Source organism: Argopecten irradians, chromosome 14, assembly GCF_041381155.1.
Source record: "Argopecten irradians isolate NY chromosome 14, Ai_NY, whole genome shotgun sequence".
Classification (NCBI taxonomy): Eukaryota; Metazoa; Mollusca; class Bivalvia; order Pectinida; family Pectinidae; genus Argopecten; species Argopecten irradians.
Genome location: NC_091147.1, coordinates 38,280,188 through 38,293,637, shown reverse-complemented (window position 1 = coordinate 38,293,637; position 13,450 = coordinate 38,280,188). Strand labels below are relative to the sequence as shown.

At 34.3% G+C, this 13,450-nt stretch overlaps 1 protein-coding gene across 1 annotated transcript; it reads right to left on the bottom strand.

Annotated features, from left to right (window-relative positions):
- Nucleotides 1-6,846: 6,846 nt before the first annotated feature.
- Nucleotides 6,847-13,140, bottom strand: LOC138308282 (uncharacterized). The gene is made up of 5 exons (XM_069249274.1): nucleotides 13,012-13,140; nucleotides 11,206-11,299; nucleotides 10,212-10,346; nucleotides 8,672-8,855; nucleotides 6,847-7,679 (listed from the first exon to the last, which is right to left on the bottom strand). The coding sequence occupies exons 3-5, from the start codon at nucleotides 10,291-10,293 to the stop codon at nucleotides 7,523-7,525; spliced, it is 423 nt and encodes a 140-aa protein (XP_069105375.1). The 5' UTR covers nucleotides 10,294-10,346; nucleotides 11,206-11,299; nucleotides 13,012-13,140; the 3' UTR covers nucleotides 6,847-7,522.
- Nucleotides 13,141-13,450: the final 310 nt, after the last annotated feature.

Genomic DNA, 13,450 nt, shown 5'->3' with positions numbered 1-13,450 from the left:
ATAATAAATAATAAATAAAACATAATAAATTGGATTTTGTTCGCAATTTGAATTAATAAAAAATAATAAATAATAAATAAAACATAATAAATTGGATTTTGTTCGCAATGAAATATAAGCGATAAATTGGTTGTTTGGAGAAATTTGCGGAATGTTGTGAGACCTACTGTATACAAACAGTGTTATTTAGTTTATTTCATTTTATTTAGTGCACGCGTAATTCGTTTGAAAAACTTAAATTAATATGATTATCGCTAACGTTTACAGTATATGTATTTGATTTCGATGATTTGTCGTGGTATTATGCTGAATGAATTCCGTGTTTCAGCATTTTAAGACAGATTTTTTATATAAAGAGTATGTATTGTATATTATAATGATATTGTTTATGTAAATGTTTGTACATAGTAGCGTCATTAATAAATTAAATGAAAGAAAAACAGCTTTATAATAAACAAGGAGAATAAATATTACCTCGTAAGCTGTTATTTTTTCAGTTACCCGACAGTGGTTTAAAAGTGTTTCAACCTGCTATTTCAATATCGTCTAACAATACATAAATTACATTTGGTTATAGTAAGGCTTTCAGCTCAAAGTTAAAGGGGAAAAAAAGAAAACTAATCTCATACAAAATTAACATACTTTGCCTTTTTATTAAGCAAATCGTTTGTGAAGAGACAAAATATATAATAATAAAATGTAAAAGAAAAAAGTAAATAAACAAACTAAAAGACTTATTCAGTATTATGTCAATAGTAGTTTTAGACTAATGCTATGATGGCAACAACTGTGAGATAGCAAATTCATAATATGATATATAATATGTCCATAACTAAATTATCATTCGATATTGCTTTTCTCTAGTGTGTACTTTGTTCAGCTGTTCGACATTTAAAGCAGACAATTTTCCAGCTTCATTGATGTTTAAGACTGAATCAATAAGTTAATCACCAATGGGGCACGGTTTCAATTCAATCAGTAAGGTGGTGAATCGTAACGCATTAGATATATCGTATTTAATTTCGGATAATTCAATTTAACGCTATATTCCAAAATGAATTAAAGCTATCATATACAAAGAGGATGGGAAACAATTCTCGGTGAAATTTCATGAAATGCTTTATTTCCAGATAACGTGTATCTCTTTTTTGTGTTAACTTGTTCAAATTAATTAACTTCATCAATTTTGGGTTCGAATAATGTTCCATTTATTTGTATGAATAGAACACCATGATACGACATTCTGTAATATGTTTAGTCTTGAAATTAGCCATCCTCCCATTAACCCAGGTGTTTGCTATTTCAGTTAGATAGCACTATAAAAAGGACAGGAGTTCTATTATTACAAGGAGACACAACAGTATTATACCACAGCCTCCCAAACCATTTACACACCACAAAACATTGTATACTTGTATGTTTAAATTTACGTCCGTCCTATTAACAGCTAGGGTCATGTAAGGACGGCCTCCCATGTATGCGGCGTATAGCGTCTATAAAGTGCACGGTACGTGTTTCGGGGAGACTGTGATATATTCGTGTTGTGTCTTTTTGTATAGTGGATCTCTTACTCTTTTTATAGTGCTATTACACTGAAGCATGCCTACATAAGAGGCCTCCTTAGATGACGCTGGCTGTTAATAGGACCCTAAAAACCAAACCAGATGACTAGAAATTGTCGGTGTGAGTTTGAATAGTGTTATTGACTTGGTTTTGGGAATAAGTTCTTTGCATTAGAACCGTACTTCTAAACCTTACTTTGAGTAAGAATGATGACAAATGCTGATTAGAGAAAGTTACAAAAGAAACGAAGAAAATTCTTGGGTTTTTGCTCGCATGAAAATGCTATTTTACTTAAAAAATGGAAGGTATTTACAAGTATTGAACATTATTTACACACTTTTGTGCTTATAAGTATAAAAATTGGTCGCCTCGTCTCATCAGTTGTGCAATTTCTTTCCCTGATATCTTTTTAAGTTTTCTGTAATTAGCGCTTTTCGTCTTTTTTTTTTCTAATTGAAGCTCATTATTCTAGGCCCCTCATCCTTACTTATTTGTACTATTAGTTTTTACCCTATGCTCCTAAAGCTCTTTGCCTTAGTCACCTTATTAAATAAGCTTTTTGCACAAGATCCTTTAGCGTTTTGTCCTTGACCCTGCTCTTTTTTCAAGGTCATTTAGGATCTCTGGTTTTTATTCTTTGGGTTTGTTAATATTTGCATCTGATACGAGTTGGACATTGTCATTATAACCTTTTAATTGGTATTACTGAGCAACGACATACTTCAATGAAAAAAAACAAACATTTTGTGTCGATTTTGTTTTCTTAAGGTGGTATTCACACTCGAAATACTAAAACTCGGTTTACTTCCGAAATGTTCGGCAATAACTTTCAGTATAAAATGTTTCCCTAGGTTTGTCGTTTTTGGAAGATTGCTATCTGTTTGACATTTTAACTGAAGTTGGTATTAAAACTGAAGACGTTATTTTGCTAAAGGTGGTATTTATGTCAAAAGTGGGAATACATATTCAAGAAATAAGTTTATGACTAAACTTCGAGGCTTGTGGTATATATAGAATCAATAAAATAATATCAGATAACAATTAAATTTGACACCTCGTTGCCTCTAGGGTCTAACAGAACTGCGTTTTCGTGTATAATAATACTGTCTGCGTGAATGTTATGCAAGCATTTAAACCAAGATCTCCGAATACAGTAAAACACAACACGCAGCATTTTGAACAAATCTGTTTATTTACATTTCAAGTGATTTTGTACAGAGTCGCAGTGTATATTTACACAATATAAGTCACATTCATTTCAAATTCAAATTGTGATTCGTGTGAAATTATTAAACATCAGAATAGTAATAATAAAAATAGAAGTTTTGATGGAATGGTCGATCATTTGTCAATTCGGAACATCAAAAAAGAAAATAAGTTAAGAAACTCCGACATGTTAGCCGTTTCCATATAAATCAGTGCAACCCTTTCACGTTTTAATTACACATACACATTGTACACAAATTAATTCATTCTTGGGAATTGTGCTTTGATTGTGTTTTAAGTCAATTGGTGTTGTTTAATTTCATTAATGGAACAGATATATAATTTAATCTCTTTTTTTGTTGTGTATATCACAAAAATAGGGAGGGGTTTGTGGATATACAGTGCTGCATTCGAATAAGCATTTGTTGAGCGCAAAAAGCCACTGAAAGCAGATTACAGTTTTGCGTCATTTGACGGGTTTTACATCTCCATGAATGTTCTGTTTCTAGATAGTAACGTCCATGCATCTCAAACGTAGAATGTATGTACATGACTCAATGCCTTGCTCCAATCACAAACGTTTTTATGATAGATGCTTCGTGATGGCGAAGAAATTAAATGATAAGCTGGTGCGAGATGCAGTAGAATGAATACTGTGAGAAAATTTCAAGGTCGAAACCCTGTTTACTTTTGCAATATAAGTCATATTCAATTGTTTCTGATACGTCGTTAAGTTGCATTTTAACTTCACGATTTTTTTTTCAATTTGTGATTTGATTAAACGTTCACCTACATGCTTTATAATTTTCAGACAACACTCGTTCAGGTACCGATGTATGATAACAATATGATGAAACATGGACGTTATTTCAGGTGATAAGGTGATATCGTCTGTCACATTTAAAATAAGGTAAACTTAAGCTTATGTGTACGATTTAAACATTCCCTTTTAATGAAAGGCGCGATACGTTTGTTTACAGTCAAAAAAACACGACAGGTAGCCGAAGTGTAATTTTCTAATTAAATGCTTTTGTGCTAGCATTCAGCGCCGATATCCATTGATCGAACGGATCCAGTGTATGTGGCATGAATAATTTTAGTTACAGGGGTGGGTATAGCGACAGTGGTAGTAACCCATGGGTTAACGATGATAACATACACGTAGTCTGTCATGTAGTTATGGATGGCATTGGTACATTTATGTATGTCTTCTTGTGAAAAAAGATGCCAGATTTCATTGTACTATATAATTTATACATAGCGGATATTCAATTTTGTCCCCACATCTGCCTAGGACAGGTTTTGTTAAGAGCTTCTCGCGAAAAGATGAATTCATTCTCTGACAGAGTAGACAAACTAGCTATAGTGCCCATACCAGCTGTCAAGTTGTTACTCTTAGTAAGTAGTTGTACACTTCGTACTCAAATTGTACATATCACTTTACTCCAAGTAAACGAAACATTCGTATATTTTATAAATTGACAAAGTGTACATGACTTTTTAGGGTGGGCAGCGCACAGGTTTACGACGCGCGCAAAAAAAAAAAAATAAAAAAAATAGTACTTTTTTTTTAATTTTCTTTTTTTTTGCGCGTCGTAAACCTGTGAGCAGCGTAAGATATCGTCGTTCATAAATGGGAGACTGGTCATTGACTTTAAGATAGAGTTTGATTGCTATTGCAGTGACTGTATATATATATATAGTGTATTGTGTGATATTAAAATACAATTAATACATATTTTGAAGAAAAAAAAAGATAACTGACTAGTGAATTGTTTGATTAATTGTTAGATTAGATTAAATAGATAATAAAACGATAAACTTATGTTAATATTTTGTAAAATTTGAACGCTAGTTGATTAGTTGAGCTATTCTACACGTACCTGTACTGCCACTGTCGACTTCGATAGTGACCATATGAAGAAATCAGTACTTAGTGATAGGCGGATTAACTGTAATATACAACATATATTAAATATGTTTGAAGAATATTGTCAAAAATGGAAAATTGAGGTTAACACAAAGAAAACATAAGTCGTAATTTTTGCAAAACGAAAGCCGACAGGAAGAAAGCGATTTTTGGTGTTCAATAAGCAACGAGATATTCAACATACTTAGGTGTACTATTTAACTATAATGGAAGCTTTATGGCTGCCAAAAACAATTGTGTATTCAAGCCAATAAAACACTTTTTGCTCTTTACCGTAAGATAAGAACTATTAATTTACCTGTTGATATACAACTTAAGTTATTCGATTCATTAGTTACCCCAATATTATTATTTTCATGTGAAATATGGGGGTACGAAAATACAAGGTTGTTGGAAAAAATACATCTGCAGTTCTGTAAAAGAATTCTTGGTCTACGAAAAAATACCTCTAATTTCATGATTTACGGAGAAACTGGCAGGTATCCTATTACTGTCAATATCAAACTAAGAATGATAAAATTTTGGTATACTCTTCTATCCAATGAAAGCAAACTGTCAAGTTTTATGTACAAATTGATGTATACTCTCCATGTAACTGGTCAGATTGAGTTTAAATGGATGAAATATGTTAAAAATATTTTAGACAGTGTTGGATTAAGTTTTGTTTGGATACATCAGAGAAATTGTTTACCTAATATTAAATATCTACATTTAACTATTACTAAAAAAACACGACCAATTTATACAAACATGGTTTAACCAATTAGAAAACACTTCAAGAGGACAATATTGAAAAATATGAATATTTAGTGAGATCGACGGTTTTTATTATAAAATAATATCCTGAAATGGGAAGTTGTATTCTTTAAATGTAACCAAACACAGGTATGATATGCGCCAACGTGTAATCAACGCTCCCCTAATCCTGATTGGCCTTCTCGCATCTTCACTCTGCTTAAAATGTAGATTGATACAGTGTGCATATTGTACTACACTTACATCTAGTATATTTGTAAACTTTCCTCTGGGTACTCCAACTTGATAGGTGTGTCTGTACATTTGAAATTCCCACTTTTGTAGGTATTTTTAAAAAAATTAAGTTAATATTTATATTTAATATGTTACACCTGTCGGTAATAGTTGTTTCGTTGGGGCCCCAAATTATGGAGTGGGAGAGTGTGTGTCCTCTATACTGCAGTGGTTACTATCTCTGACGTTATATCCACCCCAGGAGTATCGATGAGGGTGAGACAGGGAGTTTTTGAATGCGGTTGTGAGGGAAACTAAGGTTGGGTGGGTTGGTAGTTATTGAGGGAAAGAAGGCTGGCTCGGACAATTAGTTGATTTTTTATCAATTTTGGGCCTTTGCTGAGATCGGTATGGTGTTAAATTGCCATGGTATTATAAAAAAAAAAATTACAGGTGGCGTTGATATGTAGTTTCTTTGAAAATGTTCAAAATTATGATCCGATTGTATAAAGCATGTTAGTTACAAGAAAAACGATGGCCATAGGGCGCCACCCTGAAGATCTCCACGTTTTGGCAACGATGTTCACAAAGGAATATTGACTCAACGTTCCGTCTAGATCGAACCTGACATGAACATGTATTAGCTAATGAGAATAATGTAAAATAAGAACATATCTAAAATTTGCATACATGTCACACATCCTTTATACTATTACAGATACAAAACGGTCTGAAATTTCTTTCATTAATTCACGACGATGTCTTGCTCTGCTCACCCTAAATGGATAATGATAAAGTGTACAACTACTTCAAGCGGGTAAAATAATTTTACGGCCGATATGGGCCACGGTACTTTTATCATGTTAACACCAATTTTATAAATAGTGTCCGCCATTCCTTTGCCAATTGCAGAGTTTTCTACTCTAGTTAGATAATAATTCACATTTTTTTTTTTCTATTTGGAAGATAAATTACGTTTTCTCTTAAACATATGACGTTACACTTACAAAATATATGTTGTGAAGTCGGGCTAACACCAATTCTGTGAAGATTCTCCGCTATTCCTTTACACATTTCTGTTTTTTTACTCTAGCAAGTAGACATTTTACGTATCTAGGTTTTATACGAAATATTACCTCGTTTTCTCTCGTAAAGTTATGACTTTACGCTTACAAACATACAAAGTAATCAATATATCTATACACAAGAACAGATAACTCTGTAGGAATTTTACGAAAAATATTACGTTACTCTGCCACTAGTTGGTTATCAATGAGGTACCCTTGTTTACAACAGTCTTGTGGCGAGTCGAACATATCCTATTTGCATATCTGCTGTTGCAAGTTGGTATTGGTTGTGATGTCGTGTGCTTATGAGCACAACGTCATATTTTTCAGAGAAACGACCTGACTTTTGCTCACAAAATAATGACGACACAATCGATATCAAACAGCAAAGACAGATAACTCTGTAATATGCAAACATTGAATATTTTCCATGGCATCATGCCAAGTGTTTTGAATAGTGTCTCACTTTAATAGTTTATGATGAATATACCCTCCAAAATGGCGGATATTACATTTTGGAAGTCCCAGTGTCTATTGAGTCTTGTGAAATGTCTCAGCTGAATTCACTCAGTTGATATTTTCTATGATCCCGAGTCGACACCAATGTTTGGGAAAGTGTCACTGAAAGATAGACTTCTTCTCTGGCAAGATGACTATTTGTCTCAAAGATAAATTTAATCTCCGATATGATGGGTATCATGTATGGCCGCATGCATACACCATTTTTGGTGGGAAGTATTGCACTTTTCTCACTTCCACGGCGTGGATATTGACTATAACCTCTGTCCTACACCAGTTTTGTAGAAAGTGTCTCACTATAAGATGAACTAGGATGCATGTCTCTCGTTAACGACGTGGCTTCCATGATGGCGTCACATGACAGGCGAGGCTTGTTTAGGCTGGATACTTCTAGACTTCCTTTAGGCGCTTTAAACTCGAACGATCTGCAATGTAAATATTCCAACAAAATCAGCGATGAAATAGCACTATACAACGATAACAGATTCTTCTATTACATGGAGACACAACATGAACATACCACCGTCTTCCAAAACACATGCCTGTATATAGTACAGAACCATATACTATATTATAAGACTCTTTCATATGTGGATATAAAGGATAGGGATATTCTACCCGAGGGTCACAAAATGTAGTAAAACCCGAGGCTTGCCGAGGGTTTTGCAACATTTTGTGATCCCGAGGGTAGAATATCCCTATCCTTCATATCCACTTATGAAAGAGTATTTTTCTTTCATACCTCGACGTTTTATTGCAATTTTACAACTATAATATCTCGCCATTTTGAAATAAATTCGAAGAAATCCACGGCTGAAAAACAATTTTTCGTGATATTTTCAACAAAAATTCCGCTGTTTGCATCTTTTATAGTAAAACCAGTCAAGATGGTGAAAAAATGTTAAAATTTTACCGAAGAAGTAGAATTTTTGTTGACGCCGTGATGTCACGAGGCTTTATTGCATGGGTAGCCATGCAATACAGCCTCAGGCGGCATGAGTGTATTGCCCTAGACCAGCCAGTATTACACCCATAGGTATGAAAGAAAAACATATATTGCAGTTGTATGACATTGGTGTATTTATGAAAATTTTCCATCCACAAATTGTGTTCGTTATTCATTTTTAAAGTTTGAAAATTTCTTTCGACAAAAATCAAATTATAATTTTAAATTGAAAATTTTGCAGCTACTAGTACCTCTAAATTTGCATATTACAGAGCTATTTGCTCTTCTGGGTGGTATTGATTGTGATGTCAATTTTTTGAGTTGATGAGTTTTTTGTTGTTGAAAACGTCATAGTTTTCAGAGAAAACGACATAAGTTTTTTTGAAAAAATAATGACGCCACAATGGATACTTACCCGCAAGGGAAGTAACTCTGTTATATAAAAAGATGGAATACTATTGTTGGTCATACCTTAATCTCTTCCATCTGATCTTCTTGTAGGGCTCGTGCAGACGACAATAACACGTGGTTACCACGGTAACCACAATACAAATGGCGCCCATTAACGTTCCGGCCACTATGTATAAGTTATGGAGATAACTTTTGCTGGCTTCCTCTGTGATTTCAGTTTCCATAGGAGGTGCGAAAACATCGACTGCAAATAAAATATTATCTGAGTGAATAGCAGGGTTACGAAAAACATTAAATCTTTGATGTTCAGCACTCAACGTTTCGAAGCAAATTAATAACATATTAGTTCCACGATGCTTTTTAGTTATATAATAATACTAGATTGTATTTCCAAAAGAAAAATCCATATAATGATAGAGTTTATAACCTAATTAATGCCGATATCTGATAACACAACAATATTGAGAATGGGAATTTCAGACCTTCGTTTTCTGTCATGAAATCCTTTTTCATGTGCCTCAATTACATTCTAGGCAAGGTGAAGATTTGTAAAGATTAAATAAAGACTAGTTGTTGAAGCGTGAAGAGCTTTTTTGAAGTCATAAATAAAACGGGACTTTAGTTTATTAGACAAATAATATATTGTAAACGTTGGTTATGTTAATAAAAATGACAAGTAAACTAAAAAAGTTAAGACATAATATTATACATCTATTTGCTTGTTGCACAGGGCAAACACAATGGTCATTTTTATCATGCAATTTCCCGCAAATACTGACCAAAACGTTGGTCGGACAAAGTTGTGCTTTTCCATCAATACGAAAGGTTTCATCCGCCAATAATTTGTTCACATCTGACGGAACGCTTTTTTGTGACTTGACCCCGCACGTTTACTATTTCGTGATTGTAACGTTATTCAGTCCCGTGAAAACGTGACGTCACATTCACCGGGATGGCATTTTTTTACCGTATCAAACGACCGTAATGAGGTATCATCTTTTTCTTGGCTTACAACAAAGGTTTGTATTGTAACTTTGTTTGGGAAATTATTGCTTTTTAGTATTCCAATGTTTCAGCTTTATTACACTATGAACATTTAAAACAGAGTTACTGGAACGTTTGCAATAAAGCTTATATATTTCCCGTGGCAGTAAAAAGGAGTTATTTGCCCTTGCAGGTAGGTATTGATTGTGACGTCATGTATTTGCGAGTATAACGTCATACGTTTCGGAGAAAACGACGTGAATTGCGCTCACAAAATATAACGTAACAGTCAATACCTACCCGCAAGGGGGCTAACTCTGCAATATACATAGACGGAATAGTGACAAAGTAGCTTCTAGCTGCAAATGAAACAATGCAAAAACGGCAATTTGCCTTCGTTTTGAACATCGCCTAAAATGAAATGGTTGCAGGATAAACAGAATACACGGTCAGTATCTTACAATGCAATGTTCTGGTGATCGAAATGAAAACCAAGATGACTCGTCAGAGCTTCGTCATCTCGGCTTTCGCATGTCTCGCACCAAAATAATTCTTGTATTGTAAAATACTAACCATGCATTTACTACCTTTGTTAGGTTGAATCTTGGTAACTTACACGTGAATTCACAGCTGAAGCCGGCGTGTGGTTCCGTGCACGCGCACCAGTACCCATTTACACGATCATGGCACGTGCCCATGTGAAGACATGGATTTGACGAACAGTCATTGATGTTAATATCACAGTTGTGACCTGGAAATATTGATACATGAAAAGATATGCTATGATTTTTCACTATACTAAGTTCAATTTATAGCATACTGACTCGGTGATACCATTTTTATAACACTGGGTCAATATTCCTTTGCGAACGTCGTTGCCCAAACGCTGCATTCTTCAGGGTGGCGTTCTTTAAACAATACTTTTCTTGTATAAACAGATTATTTTTGACATTTGTTAAAGAAAAATCATATGTAATATATATAAATTAAGGACCTTTGTTTCGGTCTTTATGTTGTTATATATCCCTTGTTGAATTTAAAATAATAAATACTTATTCTGCACTGGCGATATAACACCATAATGTGGATCTGAACAATGGTCCATAATTGATATGTAATTACTAATATCCGATTTTTTTTTATCTGAACATATTGCTTCATAGTATTTATATACTCATATCATGTTTGTGTAACAGTAAACGGAGAATGCAAATTTGAGCGCAAATACGCAGGAACTTATCTTTAACAGAAGAAAATATCATCGGTATTTCACAGGTACGTCGCTAAACAAACAACCTCGATACTATAGGGAATACAATCAAAAACTGAAGGTCATGTGTGTCACAACAGACGAGCAGATAGATTAATCATTTGATGTAATCAAAATAATTCAATAATGGTACACTGTTGTTGACTGAGTGTTGTTAGGCGTCGTCCCTCATGATGAAAAATCTTCACGTGGAATCTATGCAGGTCATTGATTGGTAATCCCCCCCCCCCCCCCTGAACTGCTTTGATTTTTGTTATGACTGAATTTAGGGGGTGAAAATGACGGCAGTGATAGTAACCCATGGAGTATCGAGGGGGCCTCACACAGTATTTTTTCTTACCTGTATACCCTGGACGACACAGACATCTGATACTGGTCCCGAGGTCTATACAGGCTGAATTGTTTCTACATGGGTTGTGGGCACAGAGGTTTACCTAGATTTGAAATACAATATCTTATTGAGCAATGATGAAAATCCACAATGAGAGAAAAAGTTTAAGAACAAACACTCTGAGCATTGATGAAGTAATACATTTACCCCGCGAGCTAGTTAAGTGAGATTTTAACTTTGTTTTAGTAATAGTACTTTTCTTATTGACCTTTTGACCCAAAATACAAGCCCAACCTGCGTTACCTCTTAAAGTACCATTGTATGAAGTTTCTTAAAAATCCTTCCCTTAGTTCTCAAGTTACCGTCTGAAAACCAAAATCCGGATGGACAGATAGACACAGAGAGCCAGAAAGATAGGCAGATGGACACAAACACTATAGTCACCGGCAAGGGACTGAAAACCTGATGAAAATATCCTTAAGCTTTATATATTTGATTGTATGACCTTCCCCGTATCGTTATAGCACACCCTTTGCAATCCAAAGTGGGGAGAGAGCTATTCTGGTACAGGTCTAGACAAAATTCTCTAACTAAGTGGTTCTAATTGGCTTTACCGTCCCTTGAGAATGGATGACCCGATGAATCTCTATTTACTACGGTTTACTTTCAATAGCCTTGTGTGATATTGTGCCATTTTTCCAACCACTTATTCTAATTTTCCTAAATTGTCTGCGAACATTATGGTATTTTCAAATTGCAATGTCCAATTTGCAGAATTGAAAAAGAGCGAACGAATCTAGACTAAACAATTCTGACAGAGGTTCTCTCAAGCGATTTTGTCTTCGCTAGGTAAATGTTTCGACTTATCCTTTCCCATAGTCTAAACTTTGAGAAGCTTTGGGTTGATAAGTCAATTGTTGGGAGAAATTTAATAAAACCACCTATTCAGCAACTGTGGATAATTGAATCTGTAAGCTAACAGTTAAGTAATACCCTGTTACCCCTTATTTAAGACAATATCAATCAAATGTTTCAAACACTACAAACGCTCCATTATGTTTCCTTCGTAACCGTTATTGAAGCATGTGATGTGTAAAATTATAGACATTCATATGTTGCACCAATTGAGCAAGTTTGAACAAAATTGATCGAGGAGATCAGACGTTATTGGTCAGTTTTCAAAACCTGTTTATAGTGACCTGGTTTCCATTACAACCCTAACTACAACAACAAAAACCAAACAAATATACATGGTCCTCTACATTGCCATGTTTCATTGAAATTAATCCTTGTCCCAGTTTCATGAATATTCCTTAATTTTAAGGAACTTTCAACTAAAAATTCTTCATAAGTTAAGGAGTTCCTTGAAGTTAAGGAATGTTACTGAATCTGGGCCCAGTAGTTAAAGAGGAGTTGAATTGACAATTGTTTTCTATGGACAGACAGGCAGGCAAGAGGATTCCATTAAACTTTGTTACGTGAAATGGTTATAAATACTAGTAACCGTTGGAATTCCCCCTGTTGGATTATTCCTGGGTTTCACGAACAGACACCAGGGCTCTGTGGCTTCATCTCTGACGGCAATTTTTAGGCGTAAACTGAGGGAGTTCAGCTACAACTTGAAATATTTCTTTTATAAATAAGGCCTCCTTTGTTCAATTTTAAGTAATTTCCATTTGAAATAAGATCCAATATAAGCTCTAGAAACTCCTCCTAATCTTTGGGTTATATCATATTATCCGTTAGTTGTCAGGTGGGTAAGTTCAACATATCTCAAGCCTTCGATACTATCAGATTATCCTTATGTTAACTCACCTTCTGAGAACAGTTTGTGCCCGTGTAACCTCTTGGACATACACATTCATATTTGTCCTGTTTATCGACGCAGTGTCCGCCATGTTGACAGGGTTTACACTGACATTCATTGTAATCTTTCTCACACAATTCACCATGATAACCTTTAAAATGAAAAGACATACGCATTGATGGTTTGTGAAAAATGTTAAATTAACAGTTGCTATAAACGCAAGTTGCTTCTGTTATATTTCTAGCATATTTGTCATTCTAAATATAGTATAGTATACAGTATTGTAAATTGTTTTGTGCCAAACGTTCTTGATTATGTTCGTTTTGTTTAAGGAAAATCTATCTTTTTATCTAATTTTTTCTGATAATTTCGAAGCGTGTTAGGATTAAATGTAATTGTAAAAACTTAATACTGTGCTTCTTTAAAGATGTGTGTTATACCATAACT

Bases quoted from the DNA above. Each gene is read 5' to 3' on its own strand.
- LOC138308282 (XM_069249274.1), bottom strand. From the start codon at position 10,293: ATGGGCACGTGCCATGATCGTGTAAATGGGTACTGGTGCGCGTGCACG. The intron at 8,856-10,211 runs GTAAGTTACCAA...TTTTATTTGCAG, and splicing joins CTTCAGCTGTGAATTCACGT to TCGATGTTTTCGCACCTCCT. The intron at 7,680-8,671 runs GTATGACCAACA...TTTACATTGCAG, and splicing joins ATCAGATGGAAGAGATTAAG to ATCGTTCGAGTTTAAAGCGC.